This window comes from Arvicanthis niloticus, chromosome 22 (assembly GCF_011762505.2).
Source record: "Arvicanthis niloticus isolate mArvNil1 chromosome 22, mArvNil1.pat.X, whole genome shotgun sequence".
Taxonomy (NCBI): Eukaryota; Metazoa; Chordata; class Mammalia; order Rodentia; family Muridae; genus Arvicanthis; species Arvicanthis niloticus.
This window is the reverse complement of record NC_133429.1, coordinates 5,277,402-5,295,662: the sequence shown is the minus strand read 5'-3', so window position 1 is coordinate 5,295,662 and position 18,261 is coordinate 5,277,402. Positions and strand designations below refer to the sequence as shown.

At 46.2% G+C, this 18,261-nt stretch overlaps 1 protein-coding gene and 1 pseudogene across 1 annotated transcript in view; both read right to left on the bottom strand.

Moving 5' to 3' along the window:
- Positions 1-18,261, bottom strand: part of Myo1f (myosin IF) — a 52,184-nt gene that overhangs the window by 21,529 nt on the left and 12,394 nt on the right. Inside the window, exons 2-14 of the mRNA XM_076919737.1 lie at positions 10,539-10,676; positions 10,033-10,122; positions 9,849-9,943; positions 8,303-8,390; positions 8,127-8,216; positions 6,490-6,621; positions 6,204-6,338; positions 4,860-4,992; positions 4,514-4,710; positions 2,774-2,854; positions 2,558-2,644; positions 620-706; positions 7-174 (exon numbers count right to left, since the gene is read on the bottom strand). Coding sequence (XP_076775852.1) covers positions 7-174; positions 620-706; positions 2,558-2,644; positions 2,774-2,854; positions 4,514-4,710; positions 4,860-4,992; positions 6,204-6,338; positions 6,490-6,621; positions 8,127-8,216; positions 8,303-8,390; positions 9,849-9,943; positions 10,033-10,122; positions 10,539-10,676 — 1,521 coding nt within the window. The remainder of the gene's footprint in view (positions 1-6; positions 175-619; positions 707-2,557; positions 2,645-2,773; positions 2,855-4,513; positions 4,711-4,859; positions 4,993-6,203; positions 6,339-6,489; positions 6,622-8,126; positions 8,217-8,302; positions 8,391-9,848; positions 9,944-10,032; positions 10,123-10,538; positions 10,677-18,261) is intronic.
- LOC143435664 (interferon-stimulated 20 kDa exonuclease-like 2 pseudogene) lies at positions 11,579-13,089 on the bottom strand (annotated as a pseudogene).

The following is an 18,261-nucleotide window of genomic DNA, read 5'->3' as shown; positions in this document are numbered from 1 at the left end:
ACGCACCTTGCCTGCATAGTGATGGATGACGAAGCCAGCGCTCCAGCTGTTGAAGTGCTCGTGTGTGCCCACTGCCGCCTGCAGCTTCTGTAGCAGTGTCTGGTCCGCACCGCCACCGGTAGCGTGCATCGTGGCGCACACATCGTCTAGCACGCTCATGATGCCTGGCGGGTTCTGAGGGGAGCAGAGGTCCGGCTCAGCCTGGCTGGGGTCCTCCCTGGTTGAGCCGGGGGCTGGGAGGGGGGGACTTCTAAATACAAGCTCAAAATGTGATCGCTTTCTTTCCTCTTTGTCTTCCTCTTCCCTTTCCTTCTTTCCCCAAACCCCTATCTTTGCCTTTCCTCTCCTCTTCTCCCACTCTTGACATGCAGGGAATCCATGCCTCTTTTCCTTCCCCACGGCGACATTGCTTGGAGGATATTACCATGAAAATATTACCAATGGGAATGTTGAGTGACTAAAAGAAAGGCGAACAGGTGGGCAGAAGAATCAGTGGATGGGGTGGCTGGAAGATATTTCAAATATGGGTTCTGCCCTTCCCCCAGGATATCATAAGCCATTTCCAGGCACTGGAAGTGCTCTGGAGTCCGGTGAGATGCCCCCCTCCTAAAGTCCTCACCAGCTTGTTTTCAATGAGGTCACACACAACTTTGTTGTTGAAGTATTCGATGGGGGTCCAGCGGATGCCCTCTTGCACATACTCCTCCTGCGGGTGGGGGTAAAGCAGTAGGACTGTGTGGAGCCTGCTCCTTCATCTCATCACTCTTCCATGGGAGGCTATCCCTGCCTCTGGTCCTGCTGACATACAGCCAGCAGGAGTTGTAACCCTATTTGAGCTTTGAACTGTTTTATTTTTCTGCAATAATTTTTTTAATTTCACTTTACATCCCAATCACAGTCCCCCTCTCTCCTCTCCTCCCAGTCTTACTTACCCTTACAAACCCCTCTCACCATTGTCTTCTCCTCAGAGAAGGGGAGCCTCTCTTGGGTACTACCTCACCCTGGGATATATAATCCCAGGAAGGCACTCCTATCCCTTTATTTTACTTTTTGAGATAAATCTCTTGTAGCTCAGGCTGCCCTTGAAGTCAATATGTAGCCAAGGATGACCCTGGACTCCTCTTGCCTCTCTCTTCTGAGTGCTGGGATGTCAGTGTGCAGCATCACACCTGGTGTATGTGGTTCTGGAGAAGGAACCCAGACTTTGCATGTGGGAGGCAAGCCACTCTACCCACTGAGCTACGTCACTAGCCTGGGCTCTTCTAACATTGATTTTAAATCACTTTTTCATTGTCTTTGCTTTGTATGAGCACCTCCAAAATAAATCATCTTCCCGGAATCCTTGCCCCAGGCTCTGCATTTAAGACGGACAAAATCAAAGCAAATTTAAAAAAATTTTCAGATGCTGGGGTTGGAACCAAGCAAGCCAGGCTTCTCTACTGCTGAGCTGTACAGCAGAGATTTCTGTGTTGTTCCCAGCTCTCTACCCATGTGTCGAATAGTGCCTGGCACAAAGCAGGTGCTCAAACAACTGTGTTTTTCCTACCTTTCTTTTTATTGTTTGTTTTTTCCCTTTAGTCCTTTCCTTTTCTTCTTCCTCCTCCTCTCCTTTTCCTCTTCTTCCCCACCCTTCTGCCTCCTCCTCTTTCTTCTCCTCTTCCTCCTCCTTCTCCTCTTTTTTTTTTTTTAAAAGATGTATTTGTTTTTTGCATCTGAGAACACGGTCGATGTCTTCAGACACACCAGAAGAGGGCATCAGATCCCATTACAGATGGTTGTGAGCCACCGTGTGGTTGCTGGGAATTGAACTCAGGACCTCTGGAAGAGCAGTCAGTGCTCTTAACCACTGAGTCATCTCTCCAGCCCCCCTCCTCCTCCTCTTCCTCCTCTTCCTCCTCCTCCTCCTCTTCCTCCTCTTCCTTAGCCTCCTCTTTTTCCTCCTTCTTTGAGATGGGGTCACTCTATGTAGCCCTGGCTGTCCTAGAACTATCTACATAGATCAGGCTGGCCTCAAACTCACCGAGCTCCTGCTTGCCCCTGCCTTCTGAGTGAGTGCTGGGATTAAAGGTGTTCACTACTACACCCAGCTGTTTTTTTTTTTTTTTTTTTTTTTTTCTTTTTAAAATGAAATTTCCACTAGACACCTCTGCCTCAGCAGCAAGCCTGTGCTGTGATTACAGGCGTGCACCACATGTCACTGCTGCTCTCTCCCCACTCCTATACCAGGCTGGTCACAAACTCACCATGTAGTCAAGGATGATCTTGGGTTCCTGAGTGCTGGGGTGACAGACATGCATCACCACACCCAGTTTGTGCAGCTGGTGATGGAACGTGGCTTCATGCATGCTAGGCAAGTGCACTGTACTGATTGAATGACATTCCTAGCTTTCTTTATCTCTTTATAAACGATGTGTGACATTTTGTTATAGTAACAGGAGACTGAATCTAATACAGCGAGCAGAGAGAGGTGGGAATGGACTTGTGTGTGGGGTCCTCAGTGGCTTAGAGACCCTAATGCTCGACGTTCTGCTTCCTGCCACGTGGCTGCCATGCCTACCTGCTCTGCCTTCAGGGTGAGCTCGATAAAAATCTGCTGCAGCTTTTCATTGACAAAGTTGATGCAGAACTGTTCAAAGCCATTTTTCTGTGGAGGAAAGGAAAGGGCCTTTCTGTTAGTGGGCTACACAATCAATGTCTTTGGGAAATACTGGATGAGCCAAGGTGACAGACAGAACAGGGATGGGCTAAGGGTTAAGGGGATCCAGAGCCAAACCTGGAAGATCTCAAAACCATAGATGTCAAGCACACCAATGCTGTATTCTTCTTGAGGCTTCTGCATAGCACGGTTGATGGCCTATGGGAAGGTAAAAATAGGGCCAGTGGACATGTGGCCAAACCCATGCCACTGGTCACCACCCTCTTGTTATGTTTTTAAAACTCCTTTTTTAAAATATGTGTGTGTTAGAGATACAACCCAAAACTTCATGAATTTTATCACTGAACAACACTTTTCATACATATAGGGATTAAAAAAACATATAAAGAAGTCACTATATATAAAATACTGGAGAGGATGCTAGGCATATAATTGTGTGTGTGCTTGTGTTTGTGCATAGGTGTGTGTGTGTTCATGTGTGTGTCTATGTGTGTGTTTGGGTGTACATACACATACACTTGAGTACGTGTGGAGTCCAGAGGGCAACCTCGGCTTCTGTTCCTCATGTAGTGTTTATCTTGTTCTTTTTGGTTTTAGTTTTTCTTTTGATGCAGGCTCTCTTTGTGGTCTGGAAGTTTCCAAGTAGGTGAGGCTGGCCAACAGGGATCTGCCTGTCTCTGTCTTCCCAGCTCTAGGATGATAAAGTGCACCTTGCCTAGCTTAAATTTGTTTGAAAGTACGTTTTTTTTTAAATCTAAGTATGTGTGTTTAGGGGGATTGTGTGTGTGTGTGTGTGTGTGTACTCATGTGCATACACTTGCATGCCATAGTGTGCACGAGGAGGTCAGAAGACAGACAATTTCAAGGAGTCTCTTCTCTCTTTTCATCACATGGGTTCTGGGATTCATACTCAGGTCACTAGCCTTGGCAAGACACTCCTTTATCCAGACTCATGCCTGGCTTTTTAAAATGTAGTTGCTGAGATGAAAGGATGGCTCAGCAGTTAAAATGCTTGATGGTAAGTCAAATGATGTGCGTTTGATCTCAGGAATCCATATGGTGGAAGGAGAGAGCCGAGTCCCTCAAGTTGACCTCTGACATCCATACACATGTTGCAGCAGGTGCATACACATGCACACAAAGTAAATAAATAAGTGTAATAAAAAATTAAATGTGGGTTCTGTTGATGGAACTCACATCCTCATGCTTTAAAAACAAGCACATTATGAACTGAAGTCTCTCCCCGGACCCTACTTATATCAGGCTTGGTAGTATACACTTTTATTCCCAGCAATCAGGGGAGGCAGATGGGGCAAAGTCTGTGAATCTGAGGCCAACCTGACCTACATAGAAAACTCTAGGTTGGGCTACAAAGTGAGATCCTATCTCAAAATAATAAATAAATAAGTAAATGAAAATCCATAGGGTCAGTCTATGTAGCTTAAACTGGTGTTGAACTCATAATCTTCCTGCCTCAGGTTCCCGAGTGCTGGGATTACAGATGTATCACCATGTCTGGCTCCACCAAGTGTTATTATATGTTTGTTAGTATTGTGATTATCACTGGCCCTGACATGTAATGTTCCCTTCAACTCACTCCATCCAACCCCATACCTATCCCTATGTCTCCTTGACAACCATCATAGCTCTCAAATGCACCCACCCAGCTCTGTCTCCATCGCCATGATGGAACTGGGAGTCCCTCCATTTGTAGGTTGTCCAAGCTGAAAGCTGCACTTCATCTCAGGAACTAGTGAGATGGACAAATAAAGCCTAAATAAAGTCTATTCCCACTCGTGGATTCAGATTCCATGGGTTTGTTAAGCACCAGCATCTGGCAGACTTCCCCTCACTTACCTCCACCAGAAAGTCGAAGAGGCGGGCATAAAGTCCCTTCGCCAGTGCATCACGAGTGTAGGCTGCCTGTTCCACATTGAGGGTCACGTCAATGGACTCACTGCGTCCACCCCATTTGCTGTCCATCTTACGGCTGGTCAGCTTCTCTTGTAGCCGCCCACTGTCTATGCCCAGCAGGTAGGCTGGGAAAGCTAAGACTGCCAGGCCAGAGCAAAAGGAAGCAGCTGGTCAGGCTCCCGGGACATAGGAGCTTCCCCAGGGACACCAACATGGTTCTCTTGGGATTTGAAGTGGGAAGAAGCAGTCCTTATACAAGAGCTCAATGCCCGACACCACCCACACTCACGGTCTACGCTCTCCACACGGGCATAATTCCCTTCTTCACAGAAGCTGATGTTCCCCAGATGCAAGATCCCTGCCACGAGCTGCAAGACAAGCTGCTGCACACTGGTTGGAATCCCAATGACTTGCATGGCATTCTGCGGGCAAGACAGGAACAGCTTATGCTACCAACTTTGGTCTCTACCATGAATCCAGGATCAGATTCCTGGGCCCATAGCATGGACTTAGGGAGACAAGATGCTTGGAAACCTGATCTTACTCTGTGTGTGTGCTAGGCATCTGTGTTTGTGTATGTGTATGGCAGGCAGAGGTCAATCCTGGTGTCATTCCTCAGCTACCTTCTACCCTGTTTTTCTCATTGGACTGTAGCTTGCTGAGTAGGCTAGGCTACCTGGCTAGTGAACCCCAGTAATTTTGTCTTTGCCTTGCCAGTACTGGACTTATAAAGCAGGTACTATCTTCTCTGGAGTTTCAATTATAAAATAAGTGCTGAGAATTGAACTTGCATGGCAAGTATTTTACTGACTGATACATCTCCCCAACTACCTGATTTGCCTTGTGTGTGTGTGTGTGTCATATGCATTGATATATGCATGTATATGAGAACACATGTATATGTGAATTCAAGTTTACTTGGAGGTCAGAGATTTATATTGAGTGTATTCTAACATTCTCCAAGTTCAAAAAAAAATTGTGTGTGAGAAAGACATGTATGTGTGTATGTGTGTGTGTTTTCATGTGTGTGCCACTGCATGTGACTGGTGAGAGAACAATCTGCAGTTGTCTGTCCTCATTTTTTCACTTAGTTTGAAACAAACTCTCTCTGCCACTGCATAAACTAGTCTAGCTGGTTCATGAGCTTCTGGACATTCTCCTATCTCACTGTCTCATTCTCCATAGACGCACGGGGATTACACACATGTGGGCTCCCACCTCCCAATTTTATGTGGATTCAGGAAATCCAAACTCAGGTCACCAGGCTTTTGTACCTTCTGAATTTTCTCCCCAGAGTGCTACCTTATTTTTGACACAGTTTCTTACTAGTCCTCAAGCTAACTGATGACAAGACCAGATGGTCAGGGAATCCCAGAGTTTGCTACCTATGTCTGCTGCCCCAGTGCTGGGATATAAGCATGTGCTAGCATGTGCTGCCACTCTTATGTGGCCTTTGGGGACTGAACTCAGGTCCTTAAGCTTGTACAGCAGGTACTTTACCCACTGAGCCATTCCTTGGCTCCATGATCTGCCCTTTTCACCAACTTTCTGTATAACTTTGGGTAAGTGCCTCAGTTTCCTTATTTGTAACATGAAAAGGTTCTCTGGGGACTGGAGTGGCGATGGTGCTCACCAGGGTCTCGCTGAAGTCACTTCGGTCATCAGTGCCTTCCACCTTGTAGGTGTCTGATTGGTTGAGGTAGTAATAGTAGTCTGGTGTCATGAGTCCTAGGTTCTGCTGCTGCTCCTGGGAGGCCCCTTCCAGAAGCTGGAGGGTGTCAGAAGGTCATGCATCTGGTCCGGCTTGGTGCGACACTGTTACCCTCCCACACATTGCCCTTCCCGTGCTCTCTTTCCCCCATTCCTGGGATCCAGATGATCTCCCTCTGCCTCCAGCCCCATCGACCTCCCTCATGCACCTGGTAGTAGATGTGGAAATTCCTCTCACTCTCATTCTGCATGACCACACGAGACTTTTCCAGCAGGAAGTTGGAGATCTTGCCTCCATCTGGTTCTCCGCCTCGGCTGAACTGGATCTCAAAGTACTTGCCCTGAATTCCATAGAACCACATTAGCATAACCCTGACTCCCAGGAGTGTACATGAAGCAAGGATTATGGTCTCATGAGCCTGTTCCCCTCTTCCACTTAGGATCTGGACATGTCTGTCTCTTGCCTCCACTCACTTACTTTTAAATTACATGTATGTATGTATGTATGTATGTATGTATGTATGTATGTATGTATATCCTGTGCTATGGTGAACATGTCATCTGAGGACAACCTGTGGGAGTTAGTTCTTTATCATGTAAGTCCCAAGGATTGAACTTAGGTCCTCAGGCTTGGTGGCAAGCATCTGCTGAGCCATCTTGCTGACCATCCACTGGCATATTGACTAAGCTTGCTCTTTTCACCAGAGTCTCTCCTCTAGATTGCACAGACTGTATGGGTCCAGGATCCCTTACATATCCATCTCATGTGATATTCTAAGCCCCTGCTAATTGTACTTACATCTGTGCTCACCTCAAGTACCCCCAACACATCTCAGAAGCTTCTCTGTCTCTGTGTGTGTATACATGGATGTGTGCGTGAGAGGGTGCATGTGAATGTGTGTGGGTATGGAGGCCAGAGGCTAACACTAGGTGTCTTCCTCAACTGCCCTCACCTTATACATCAAGGAAAGAACTCTTGAACCCAGAGCTTGATGATTTGACTAGTTTTAGCTAACCACTTTGCTCCAGGAATCTCCTTCCTCTACTTCTCATATGCTGAGGATCTGAACTCAGGTCCTCCTCACACTCTTAAATGCTGAGCCTTTGTTCCAGCACCTCCTTTATTTCTAGAGACAAGTTCTCTCAAAGAATCTAGAGCTCACTGATTGGCTACACTGAATGGCCAAAGTGTTTCTCTGGATCCTCCTGTCTGTAGTGTCACAGGTGTGTACTCTCATATCTAGCTTTTACATGGGTGCTGGGGATTAATTTCAGATCTTGCTTGAGTGGCTCCAGATTCAGTGAGAGACCTTGTCTCAAAAAATAAAACAGAGGGGCTGTAGCTATAGGTCAGGAATAAACAGCACTGCTCTTTCAGAGGACCAGGTTCTATGCCCAGTACCCCAATGTCTGCTCACAACCATCTGTTACTCTAGTTACAGGGGCTCTAATGCCATCTTTTGGTCTCCAAGGGCACCATGCACTTACATGGGACACAGATATACATTCAAAACACTCATACATACAAAATAAAAACTAATAAAACAAAAAAAATAGTAAGGTGGTGAGCTATTGAGGTAGACACCCAACATCAACCTTTGGCACCCACATGTTTGCACACAAATGTGCATGTGCACACACTAAGTGTGTGGCTACCGATGCATGCACCCACACACAAAAAGAAACATGGAAGCTAGGGAAATGGTTCAGTGAGTGAAGTACTTGCCAAACAAGTATGTGTGTATGCATGTATGTTTGTGTGCATGTGTATATACTCGTCTGTATGGATGTGCGCTTGTGTGTGTATAGAGACAGCAAGTCCTCATTTGAGGTTATCGTGACTCACAAAGCGGCTGGAATTGTTGTTGCGCACAGTCTTGGCATTGCCGAAAGCCTCAAGTAGTGGGTTTGACTGTAGGATTATGTCTTTGACGTGCTAGGAGTAGAGCCAGGTAGAAAGAGATCAGTCTGGGTCAGATGGGTGTAACTGAGGACCCATATCTCCTTCCATTCTTATCTTACCTGGACCTTGTCTCCCCCACCAGACACCTTGGAGATGTAGCCCATGATGTATTTAGCAGCCACTGTCTTCCCAGCACCGCTCTCCCCACTGGAAGGGGCGGGAGGAAGGAATGGTTAGTGGACAGTAATATTAAAAAGACCTTTTCTAATGCCTAGTCATTCATTAATTCATGCATTTATTCATTCTTTTACCAAGCATCCACAGTGTTCCAGCCCCTACACTAGGTTTTAGAGATTCAAAAGTTATTAAGAAAGATTGAAAAAAAAATAAGTCCCTGCCCCAGGGGATGGAGAGATGGCTTGGTGACTAAGAGCACTTGTTAACTGTTCCAGAAGACCTGCAAGGGTTTGCTTCCCAACACCTACATGGTGGTAAAAACCACCTGTAATTCTAGTTTCAAGTGATTTAACACCCTCTCCTGACCTCTGAGAGCACCAGGCCCAGATGTGGTGCTGGGATATGCATGTAGGCAAAAATATGCACACATTTAAAATAAAAATAGCAAATCTTGCCAGGGCAGTGGTGGCGCACGCCTTTAATCCCAGTACTTGGGAGGCAGAGGCAGGCGGATTTCTGTGTTCGAGGCCAGCCTGGTCTACAGAGTGAGTTCCAGGACAGCCAAGCCTACACAGAGAAACCCTGTCTCGAAAAACCTAAAAGGAAAAAAAAAAGTAAATCTTTAAAATTAAAAATACCTTCTCCCTCTCCAAAAGGAGGGACTAGTGAGATGGCAGAGACCTGATTCCTAAAAGTTGTCCTCTGACCTTCACACTTGCACTGTGTGGCATGTGGCAACCCCAATACATATAAATAAGTAAGCCGATATAAATTTAAAGTCCCTTAGGCTGGGAAGATAGCTCAGTACCTGTTGCCAAGCCTGAAGACCTAAGTTCAATTCCTGAGATAGAGGGAGGAGAGAACTGAGTCTTGAAAATTGTCTTCTGACTTCTACATGCATACCTTGGCATGCATGCACCCGTACAGAAAATAATACCCCCACATTTATTTATTTTACATGCGTGTACATGTATGAGGGTGGTGGTATATATACATGTGTGTATGTACACATGTGCCTATTTGCAGAGGCTGGAGGAGGACATCTGGTGTGCTGTACCATCACTCTCTGCCCTATTCCCTTGAGACAGGGTTTCACTGAATCTGGAGCTAGGGTTGTGGGCATCAAGCCCCAGCAACATGCATATCTCAGGCTCCCCTGATGCTGGAGTTACAGGTTTGTGTGTTCATGCCTAGCTCTTTATCTATGTTCTGGAAATTTGAACTCAGGTTCTCGTTCTTGAACAGCAATCATGCTTACCTGCTGAGCTATCTCTTCTATCCTGGAGCTTATATTTAGGAGGAACCAAATGAGAAATAACAAAATGAGCAAATATACAGTGTCAGGAGCCAAGAGAACAGAGAAAGTAGAACAGAGCAGTAAAAACAGAGGGACAGCACTGCATGGTTACAAGTTCATGACCAACCACCCTTGGTGGTCATGTTTCAGGATATGCCTAGACTATTCCAGAATCCCTCACCCTGCTGTACCTGATAATGACACATTGGTTCTCACAGTCGATCAGCATATTCCGGTACATGTTGTCGGTGAGGGCATAGATGTGCGGGGGATTCTCATATTGGGCCTGGTGTGGGAGGTCAGGACTCAGCCCAGAGCTTTGGGGCTTGTGGGGTAGGTATGGGGATACTTCCACCCATCCAACCCTGGACTCACCGCACCCTGATAGAGGTCAATTTCTCGGTCAGTAAAGTAGGGCATCTGCTTGAAGGGGTTTACAGAGATCAGCACTGAACCAATATATGTCTTAGGAGGCAGTTAAGAACCACACAGTATATTGCTTTGCTTTTCAAACACGTCTTACCCCTTACTCTATCTTGACAAGACCCCCGTTTGCTTGGAGTGAGAGAGTAGATGCCTGAATGTACCTTGAGTCTTTTATGAAATGATGGCTGGATCCAGAAAGAGAGGACTGGGTAGTGTAGTGGCTTAGCTCTCCCAAAGCAGGGGTACTGTGGCAGCCACAGCACCTCAAACCATAGCACCATTTTTACTTGATGTATCCTTCAATCTGCCCCTCCTTCCTCCATCTATTCATCTTCCCGTCCAACCCCACTGGCCCCCCTGCACTGCCATTCCTTTGGCATTTTTCCCTGCCCCAGTACTTCACCCTAACTGCTACCGCTCAGCCGTCCTCCTGTGCCCTGGACTGCTTGGGATACGAAGATGTAGTCGTCCATAAAACGCTTGCGGAGGTTGCTCACAATGGCGTCCTCGGTGATCTGCGGCAGCAGCACCATGTCATCCACACCACTCTGCTTCACATTGTGACTCTGCCAGTGAAAGCGTTCCTTGCTGCCCTGGGGATGAGGATGGGGATAGGGATGAGCCCTTGAGGGGGAGCATGGTGAGCATCTTGTGTACCCTCAGCCCCAGCCTCTGAGTCATTCTTCCTCAGATACCCCAGCAACAGCTAGGATCTTTGTCTATTTGTTTGCCTTTTGTTTTTTAAATAAAAATACAGCTTTATATGTAAAAAAAAAACCCATCAGTTTTCTATTATAAAAATTTATAAAAAGAATCCTATGAATTAGGAGGCTACATTTGCAAGGTGAAAGACTGAAAGACTATTAGTTTATTACATAAATTCTTTTAAAACTAAGTGGAACCTAAATTAAGCAAACTCTCTGTCATTCAGTGCTATGTAATGTGGCTATAAAATTCAGCAAGCAACCACACAAGCCCTTCCTTCTCGTTTCTATTTCTATGAGTCAGAACTTTTCTATGTACTCAGACTGCTCTTAAACTTTTGATCTTCCTGCCTTGACCTCCAGAGTCTGAGATTACAGACCATCATGCCTAGCTCCAATCAGGACTCTGAAAGTGAAAAGATACTGTTAATTACTTTACAACAACAACAACAACAAAACCCCATAACATTAAAAGAACCGGGCACAGCGGTGAACACACACTTGCAGTCCCAGCTACTCATGGGGTTGAGGAAGTCATTTGAGACCAAGTGTTTGAGGCCAGCCTTGGCAACACAGCTACTCCTTTATCCCACTCTCCACCAAAAGGAGACACAGCTTTGACATGTGTCCCATAGATAAAGTAGTGTGGGAAACTGTATTCCCTGGTGTGCCTTGCTTCCTCAAGTCAAGGCTGACTGGCATAAGCACTCTGTGACATGTGGCTGGCACTACTAAAGAAGTAAACAGTTACGGTTCATCGTGTTGTGTTCCATCCCGTCTACCCTCCCCACCCCACTACTGGAGACTGTACCTAGTGGTGTATGCATGCTAGGTAAGTGTTCTAGCACTGGGCTTTACTCCTGGCCCTCTTTTTATGTTAGGACAGGGTCTCACTGGCCTAGAACTAATTCTGTAGTCGAGGCAGACCTTAAATCTATAACCTGTCTCATTATCCCAAGTATCTGGGATTACAGGTGGGCCACCTGCCTGACCTAGAGGTGGGTTTTAACATGAAGGTTTTCCTCTTCCATGAGACACTTAACCATACAGTGACCACAATAGCTGAGATGAAATTTCAGTGGGTATTGTGTCTCTGGTCAAGCCCCTCTCCCCAATGATTCTAGCTTCTACAGGCGAGAAGCTGCAGAACTGTGGGTTGGTCTACTGCATGTTTCTCCCTGGGAATGCTAATTTTCTGGGGGATTCTGGCCCAGGTGTTGTTCCCATTCGACTTCAACCAACTTGTATAGCTCCATTGTGGCCTGGGCATCTTCCACCGAGGAATGTCCACTTTTTCCAGCCTGGATGTCCCGATTCAGCAGTTTCTTGGTAAGATGTTTCAGTGACAAAGTGACATTTTCTGGGCAGTCAGCCTTCCGGTTGAGGAGTGGTATCTGGGAAGTGTCTCGGGTGAAGGACTTGGGCTTTGTAGTCATTGTGAACGGCATGCCCTACTGCTACCTTCCCAGAGAGTAGCTTCAAGATCTGACTCCGAGCAGTCTTACAGGGTGTAGCACTAACCATGTGGCCCTTCTGAATGCCACTCTACCTGGTCCAGTATGATATGGGGGCGGGTGGGGAGGATGCACTCATCATGAAGCACGGCCCCATTGTAATTCACAGTGCTGCATTGGGCCAAGGAACTGACATGTGCCTTGGGTCCTGTGCCCACCATTTCACAGTCTATTGCCGCCATCTTCCCTGGCAAGTTTTGGGAGACTTTAGGGCACTTATCCTCGGAACGAGCTTGGGTGGAGTTCTGTACAGTATTTTTCTTCAAGGGATTCTTCTTGGAGCTTTTATTCTTTGACTGAGCTTGGGTGGAGTTCTCTGTAGCAATTTTCTCTTTCAAGGGCTTCTTCTTGGAGCCCTTCTGGATGGGAGATGGGTGGCTCTTAGTCTTTGGAAGGGTACTCTGAAACTCCCCCAGCAAATCTATTTTAGCGACAACAGAATCAGTCTTCTTTGAAGGAGCAGGGGTCAGCCAAGACAATGATGCTTTCTTGTCTTTGGAATGCTCTGAGGCAGCTGCCTCTTTCGTCTTCTTTGGGCATGGAAGGATCCTCAAAATGCCATCTACTCTTGAAGTTTCCCCTTTCTTTGGAGGTTCTGAGTTCAACTTAGACACCTTGCTAGGGGGTTGGTTCTTTTTATTCAGAAATCCTTTCTGTTCCAAGAACCGTTGCTTCTTGACAAAACGTTGATGTTTGGCATTTCCTCCAAATGCCTTTTTCAAAGGTCCCCCAAAGTCCAAATTCAGGAGTATGGTAGACATGAGGTCAGTGGATGGTGGGAGAAAGCTGGGAAGAATGGCTCACTGACAGCAAAAGGATGCGAGTCTCATTCTCTGTGGAATCCCACAGTTCAACATGTAGAGGTCTGCAATTAGCCTTGGGGACAAAAGTAATCCGGATACCTGCACCATAGGCCCCCAAGTTAGGTTCCACTAAGATCAAAAGTGTCTGGAGCCGTATGCAAGAATGCAGGCATCAACGGGAAGGCAGCACCCCCACCTCAGGCAGCGAGGCCATCAACTGGTGGAGACTGCGGTGGAGGTGTGTGTGTGTGTGGGGGGGGAGGGAGCGGGATGAGCTCCCCGGCCCCCATTTTTTTTTGATAGGGTTTTCCTGTATATCTTTGGCTGTCCTGGAACTCTCTCTGTAGTCTAGGCTGGCCTTGAATTCAGAGATCCACCTGCCTCTGCCTCCCAAGTGCTGGGATTAATGGCGTGTGCCACCACTGTCTGGCGGTAACAGATAGTTTTGTCAACTTGACATAATTTAGCGTCACTTGGGAAGAGTCTCAGTGATAGACTCTCTAGGTCAGGCCTGTGGCATGTCTGTGGGAAATTGTCTCGATTACCTTAATGAAAGTGAGAAGACTTGTTCATTGTTCCCAGCCATACACCAGCCCTTCACTGGGGAATTCTAGGCTAGCATTACACCAGTCCTTGCAGAGAGAGGGTTGGGTACAAGTAAGCATGCATATAAGTAAGTAAGTCAATCTCTGTCTCCATCTCTGTCTCCCACACCCTGCTCTCTTCTTACTAGGTAGCCCTGGCTAGCTTGGCTCTCACTACATAGATCAGGCTAGGCTCTAACTCAATAGCAATTAGCCTGCTTCTGCCTCCCAAGTACTGGGATTAAAGGTATGTCCTAGCACACTGGGCTCTTTCTCTGCTCTTGACTGTGGATGTGCTCTAACTAGCTGCTTCAGTCCCCTAGCTTGACTTCCCCACAGTGATAGACTGTAGCCTAGAACTTTGCACCAGATAAACTCTTTGTGCTTTAAAGTTGTTTTTGTCAGAATGTTTTATCACAGAAGCAAAAGAGAAACCAGTTTCTTCCTCCTCTCCTGGGAACACCATGGAGGTGAATAAGGCCCCTATAGGCTTCCTGTCCAAAGCCACATGTATTCCTGAAACTTCTCTTTTGGTTCATCTTTCCATCCATACCTTCACCCTGTACAGATGATGGCGCCATCCTATTGCCATGGCTTCCCCACCATGAAATCTCCCTGAAGCCGTGTTCCAAACTAAGCCTCTCTACATTTGTATTGTTTTGGTTGGGAGGGCATATCACAGTGATGTAAAGGTAATTCTGCCAAAAGACCAATCTGATCCTATGTCTATCAGAAAACCTGTCCATGGCTTCCTTTTATACCCCTATTCCTCACGTCTACAAATAACTGGTTTGCTCTGAGACAGAGACTCATGTAGATAACACTGGGCTTGAACTCAGTACGTACTATGATCTTTCTGCTTCTCTCTGTTCCTGACTCTGGATATGATGTGACTTTCTGAGTATTTCAATGATAGGTGTGTGCTGTTGGGAGCATAGCACAAAAGTCCTTGTGCCCACAGATGTCCAAGGAGAACAGGAATGTTAAACACACAGGATTATCATTCCAATGGGAAAGATGAAATACCCATTCTTCCACCCAGAAAGCAGAGAATTGGTAGTGATTAATAACCTGGTGATTTGTGTTGGGCCAGACCATCCTACAGCCAGGACTGGAGGTGGCTAGTAATCTCAATAACCTTTAGAGCCAGTGGCTCTCCCAAGCTCCCATACCAGGACAGAGATAGCCCAAATGACTTCTATGCTATCTGTATGATGGAGAACAGGCCAGAAATTTCCCTAGCCCCTTGAGCTACCACAGGTAGCCTATCTCTAGAACCCATCTTCTTGAAAGAAATGACATGTACCCCGAGTAAACTTTCAATGTAATTATAGTCCTTGTGCACTGGGAATTATATTATGCCAGGAAACTTTCCCCTAAATTGTACTGTGTTTTAAATATGCTGACAATAAACCACTTGTTATTAGACTCTTTAGAAGTCTTTCTCACTTTTTTTTTTTTCGAGACAGGGTTTCTATGTGTAGCCCTGGCTGTCCTGGAACTCACTCTGTAGACCAGGCTGGCCTCGAAATCAGAAATTCACCTGCCTCTGCCTCCCAAGTGCTGGGATTAAAGGTGTGCACCACCACCGCCCCGTGTCTCTCTCATTTTTTAAAGACAGTGTTGTGTGTGTGTGTGTGTGTGTGTGTGTGTGTGTGTGTGTAGCTTTGGCTGTTCTAGAACTATCTCAGTAGACCAGGCTGGCTTCAAACTCACAGAGACCCATCTGTCTCTGCTTCTGGAGTGCTGGGATCAAAGGTGTACCCCACCACTGCCCATCTTGAAGTCTTGATCCACATTAATGAAGTCAATCTGAACCAAGTTTCCATTCTCATCTCTTTGCAAGTCGCTTCTCTGCCTGAGACATCCTTAGTGTGCCACCAGCCCTAGTTCATGGGGTTCTGGAGATCAAACTAAGGACTTTGGGCATATAAGCAAGAGCTCTTCTAGCTGAGTTACATCTTCAGCTCCTTGAGGGATTCTTCCTCATGTGACATGCCTGTAATCCCAGCACTTAGGAGGTTAGAGTTGGGAGGACCTTCATGAATTTGAGGCCAATTTGGCCAACATAGTTTCAGGCCAGCTGGGGATATATAGTGAGATTCTGTCTCTAAAAAGAGCTGATAGTATCATTCAGTAGGCGCCACTGAACCCGATCACCTGAATTCAACCCCTGGGACCCATACAATGGGAAAGAGAACCAGCTCCTGGTACCCTGCCTTCTGCATGTGTACCATAGCATGCACACATTCTCTCAATCAATCAATCTAATACAATTAAAATTGCATATACATGTATAAAGTATAGTATAGATCACCAGCTACAGCCATTTCTCAAGTTCACAGCCTGAACAATGAAGGCTGAACTCATTGCTTTGACATACATCCCTATGGGATGTGGTCCTGTCTATACTTACCTCCATTTGTTCATTCAATCCCTCCTTCCTTCCTTCCTTCCTTCCTTCCTTCCTTCCTTCCTTCCCTCCCTCCCTCCCTCCCTCCCTCCCTCCCTCCCTCCCTCCCTCCCTCCGTTCCTTCTAGTGAGCCCTCACACCTTGTAGACTAGTTTGGCCTGAATCTCACTATGAAGCAAAGGATGGTTTTGAGCTTCAGCTCTTTCTGCCTTTACATCAAGTGTTGGGATAACAAAAGTGCACATGTGGCATATGCAGTGCTGGAGATGCCACCCAGGGCTTTGTGCATGCTGGGCAAGCACTCTATCAGCTTCTTTCCTGTCTCCCATCCTCTCCTTCCTGACCACCACACAATGAGCAGCCTTTACCGCAAGCTCCCAGTGCTATGATGCTGATTTTCCTTGGGTTCAAGGCAATGGATCCTGCTGAAACCAGGAATCAATCTTTCCCCTGTTGTCTGTGTCTGGTATTTGGTCATGGTGAAGAAAAAGCTAGTGAAAGGACATTTAGGAATAGGGGGGTAAAGGCGGCATGGTGGTTTGACTGAGATGTCCCCAACAGTCTTAGTTTTTTTGAATACTTTGGTCCCCAGAATACTTGGTCACTACTCTGATGATGGTAGCACTATTTGGGCAATTTGGCAGATGTGGCCTTTATACAGGAAGTACATCACTGGGGGCAGACTTTGAGAGTTCACAGAGTCATGCCATTTCCAGTTTGGTCTCTCAGCATCCTGTTGAGGTTTGAGATGTGAGTTCTCATATTCTAAGTCCAGTCACCATGCCTTCTTGCTCCTATGATTCCCCACTCTGATGGTGATGGGCTCTTATCCCTCTGGAACCATAAGCCCCAAATAAACCTATCTTAGTCACTTTTCTATTACTGTAACAAGACACCGTGACCAAGTCTTTATAAAAGAAAATGTTAAATTCCACTTACAGTTCCAGAGGGTTAGAGTCCAGGGTGGCAGAGCAAAGTCATGGTGGCAGGAACAGCTGAGAGCTTCCATCCTGATCCACAGTTAGTAGGCAGAGAGGGCACACTGGGAATGGTGGCAGTTTTGAAGCCTCAAAGCCTGTCCCTGCAGTGCCATACTTCTCCAAGCTGGCCACACCTCTCAAACTGCCCAAACTGTGCCATCAGCTGAGACTAACATCCCAAGCTAACATATTCAAACATAAGAGCCAGTGGGACCATTCTTATTCAAACCATCACAGACCACTTCCTCCTATAGGTTGCCTTGATCACGGTGTCTTATCCCAGCAATAGAATAACTAATACAGAAGATATGTTATGATGAAAGAGGTGGTCATGGATGGACACTGGACTGAGAAAGGGATACTTTCAGGTCCAAAGGTCTGGGGATTCTCTGTGTAAAAAGGGTGATTATGTGCTCAGGGGGCAAAATGTCTGGGACATAGCTAAATACAGGTAAATAGGGATTAACACTGTCAGGAGTTCGGAACCAGGGCACGGTGTCCTTAGTGGCACTTTGGGGTAGCAGAGTTTGGAACACAGAGCCTTGTGCATGTTAGGCAAGTGGTCTACTACTGAGCTACACCTGGCCTGTGTGATTATTTTTGGTTGTCTTAGAGATGAGGATGTAGCTGACATTTTTAGTGGGTGGGTGCCTGCACACAATGAATTAGAGCTGGGAGAAGGGAGACTGACTCACTATGTAGACAAGGCTCCTTCTAACTCACAGAGATCTCCTGGCTCTACCTCTGAGTTAAGGATTAACGTCATTGTCACCACTCTCCAGTCAACAAAAATATTTTATGTATAAAGAGAAAATCAATACCAGCTGAGTATCTGTAATCAAAATGTTAGGAATCTGAAGTGTTTCAAGTTTTTTACTTTTAAACAACAAACCAATCAACCAATGAACAAAACCAAAACCAAACCAAACCAAACCAAACCAAACCTAACCAAACACCAAACCATACCAAACCAAACCAATGTAAAACAAAACTCAAAACCCACCACCACTACCAAAAAACACCAAGCAGCAAACCCATTTTGGAATCCAAGAATGGTGGCTCCCAGTGCTTGGGAGACTAAGGTAAGATTGCCATGGGCTTAAGGACAGCCTGGGCTGCAGAATGAGACTCTGTTTCAAACAAAACAAAACAAACAAAACAAAACTTTAAAAAAGGCTGA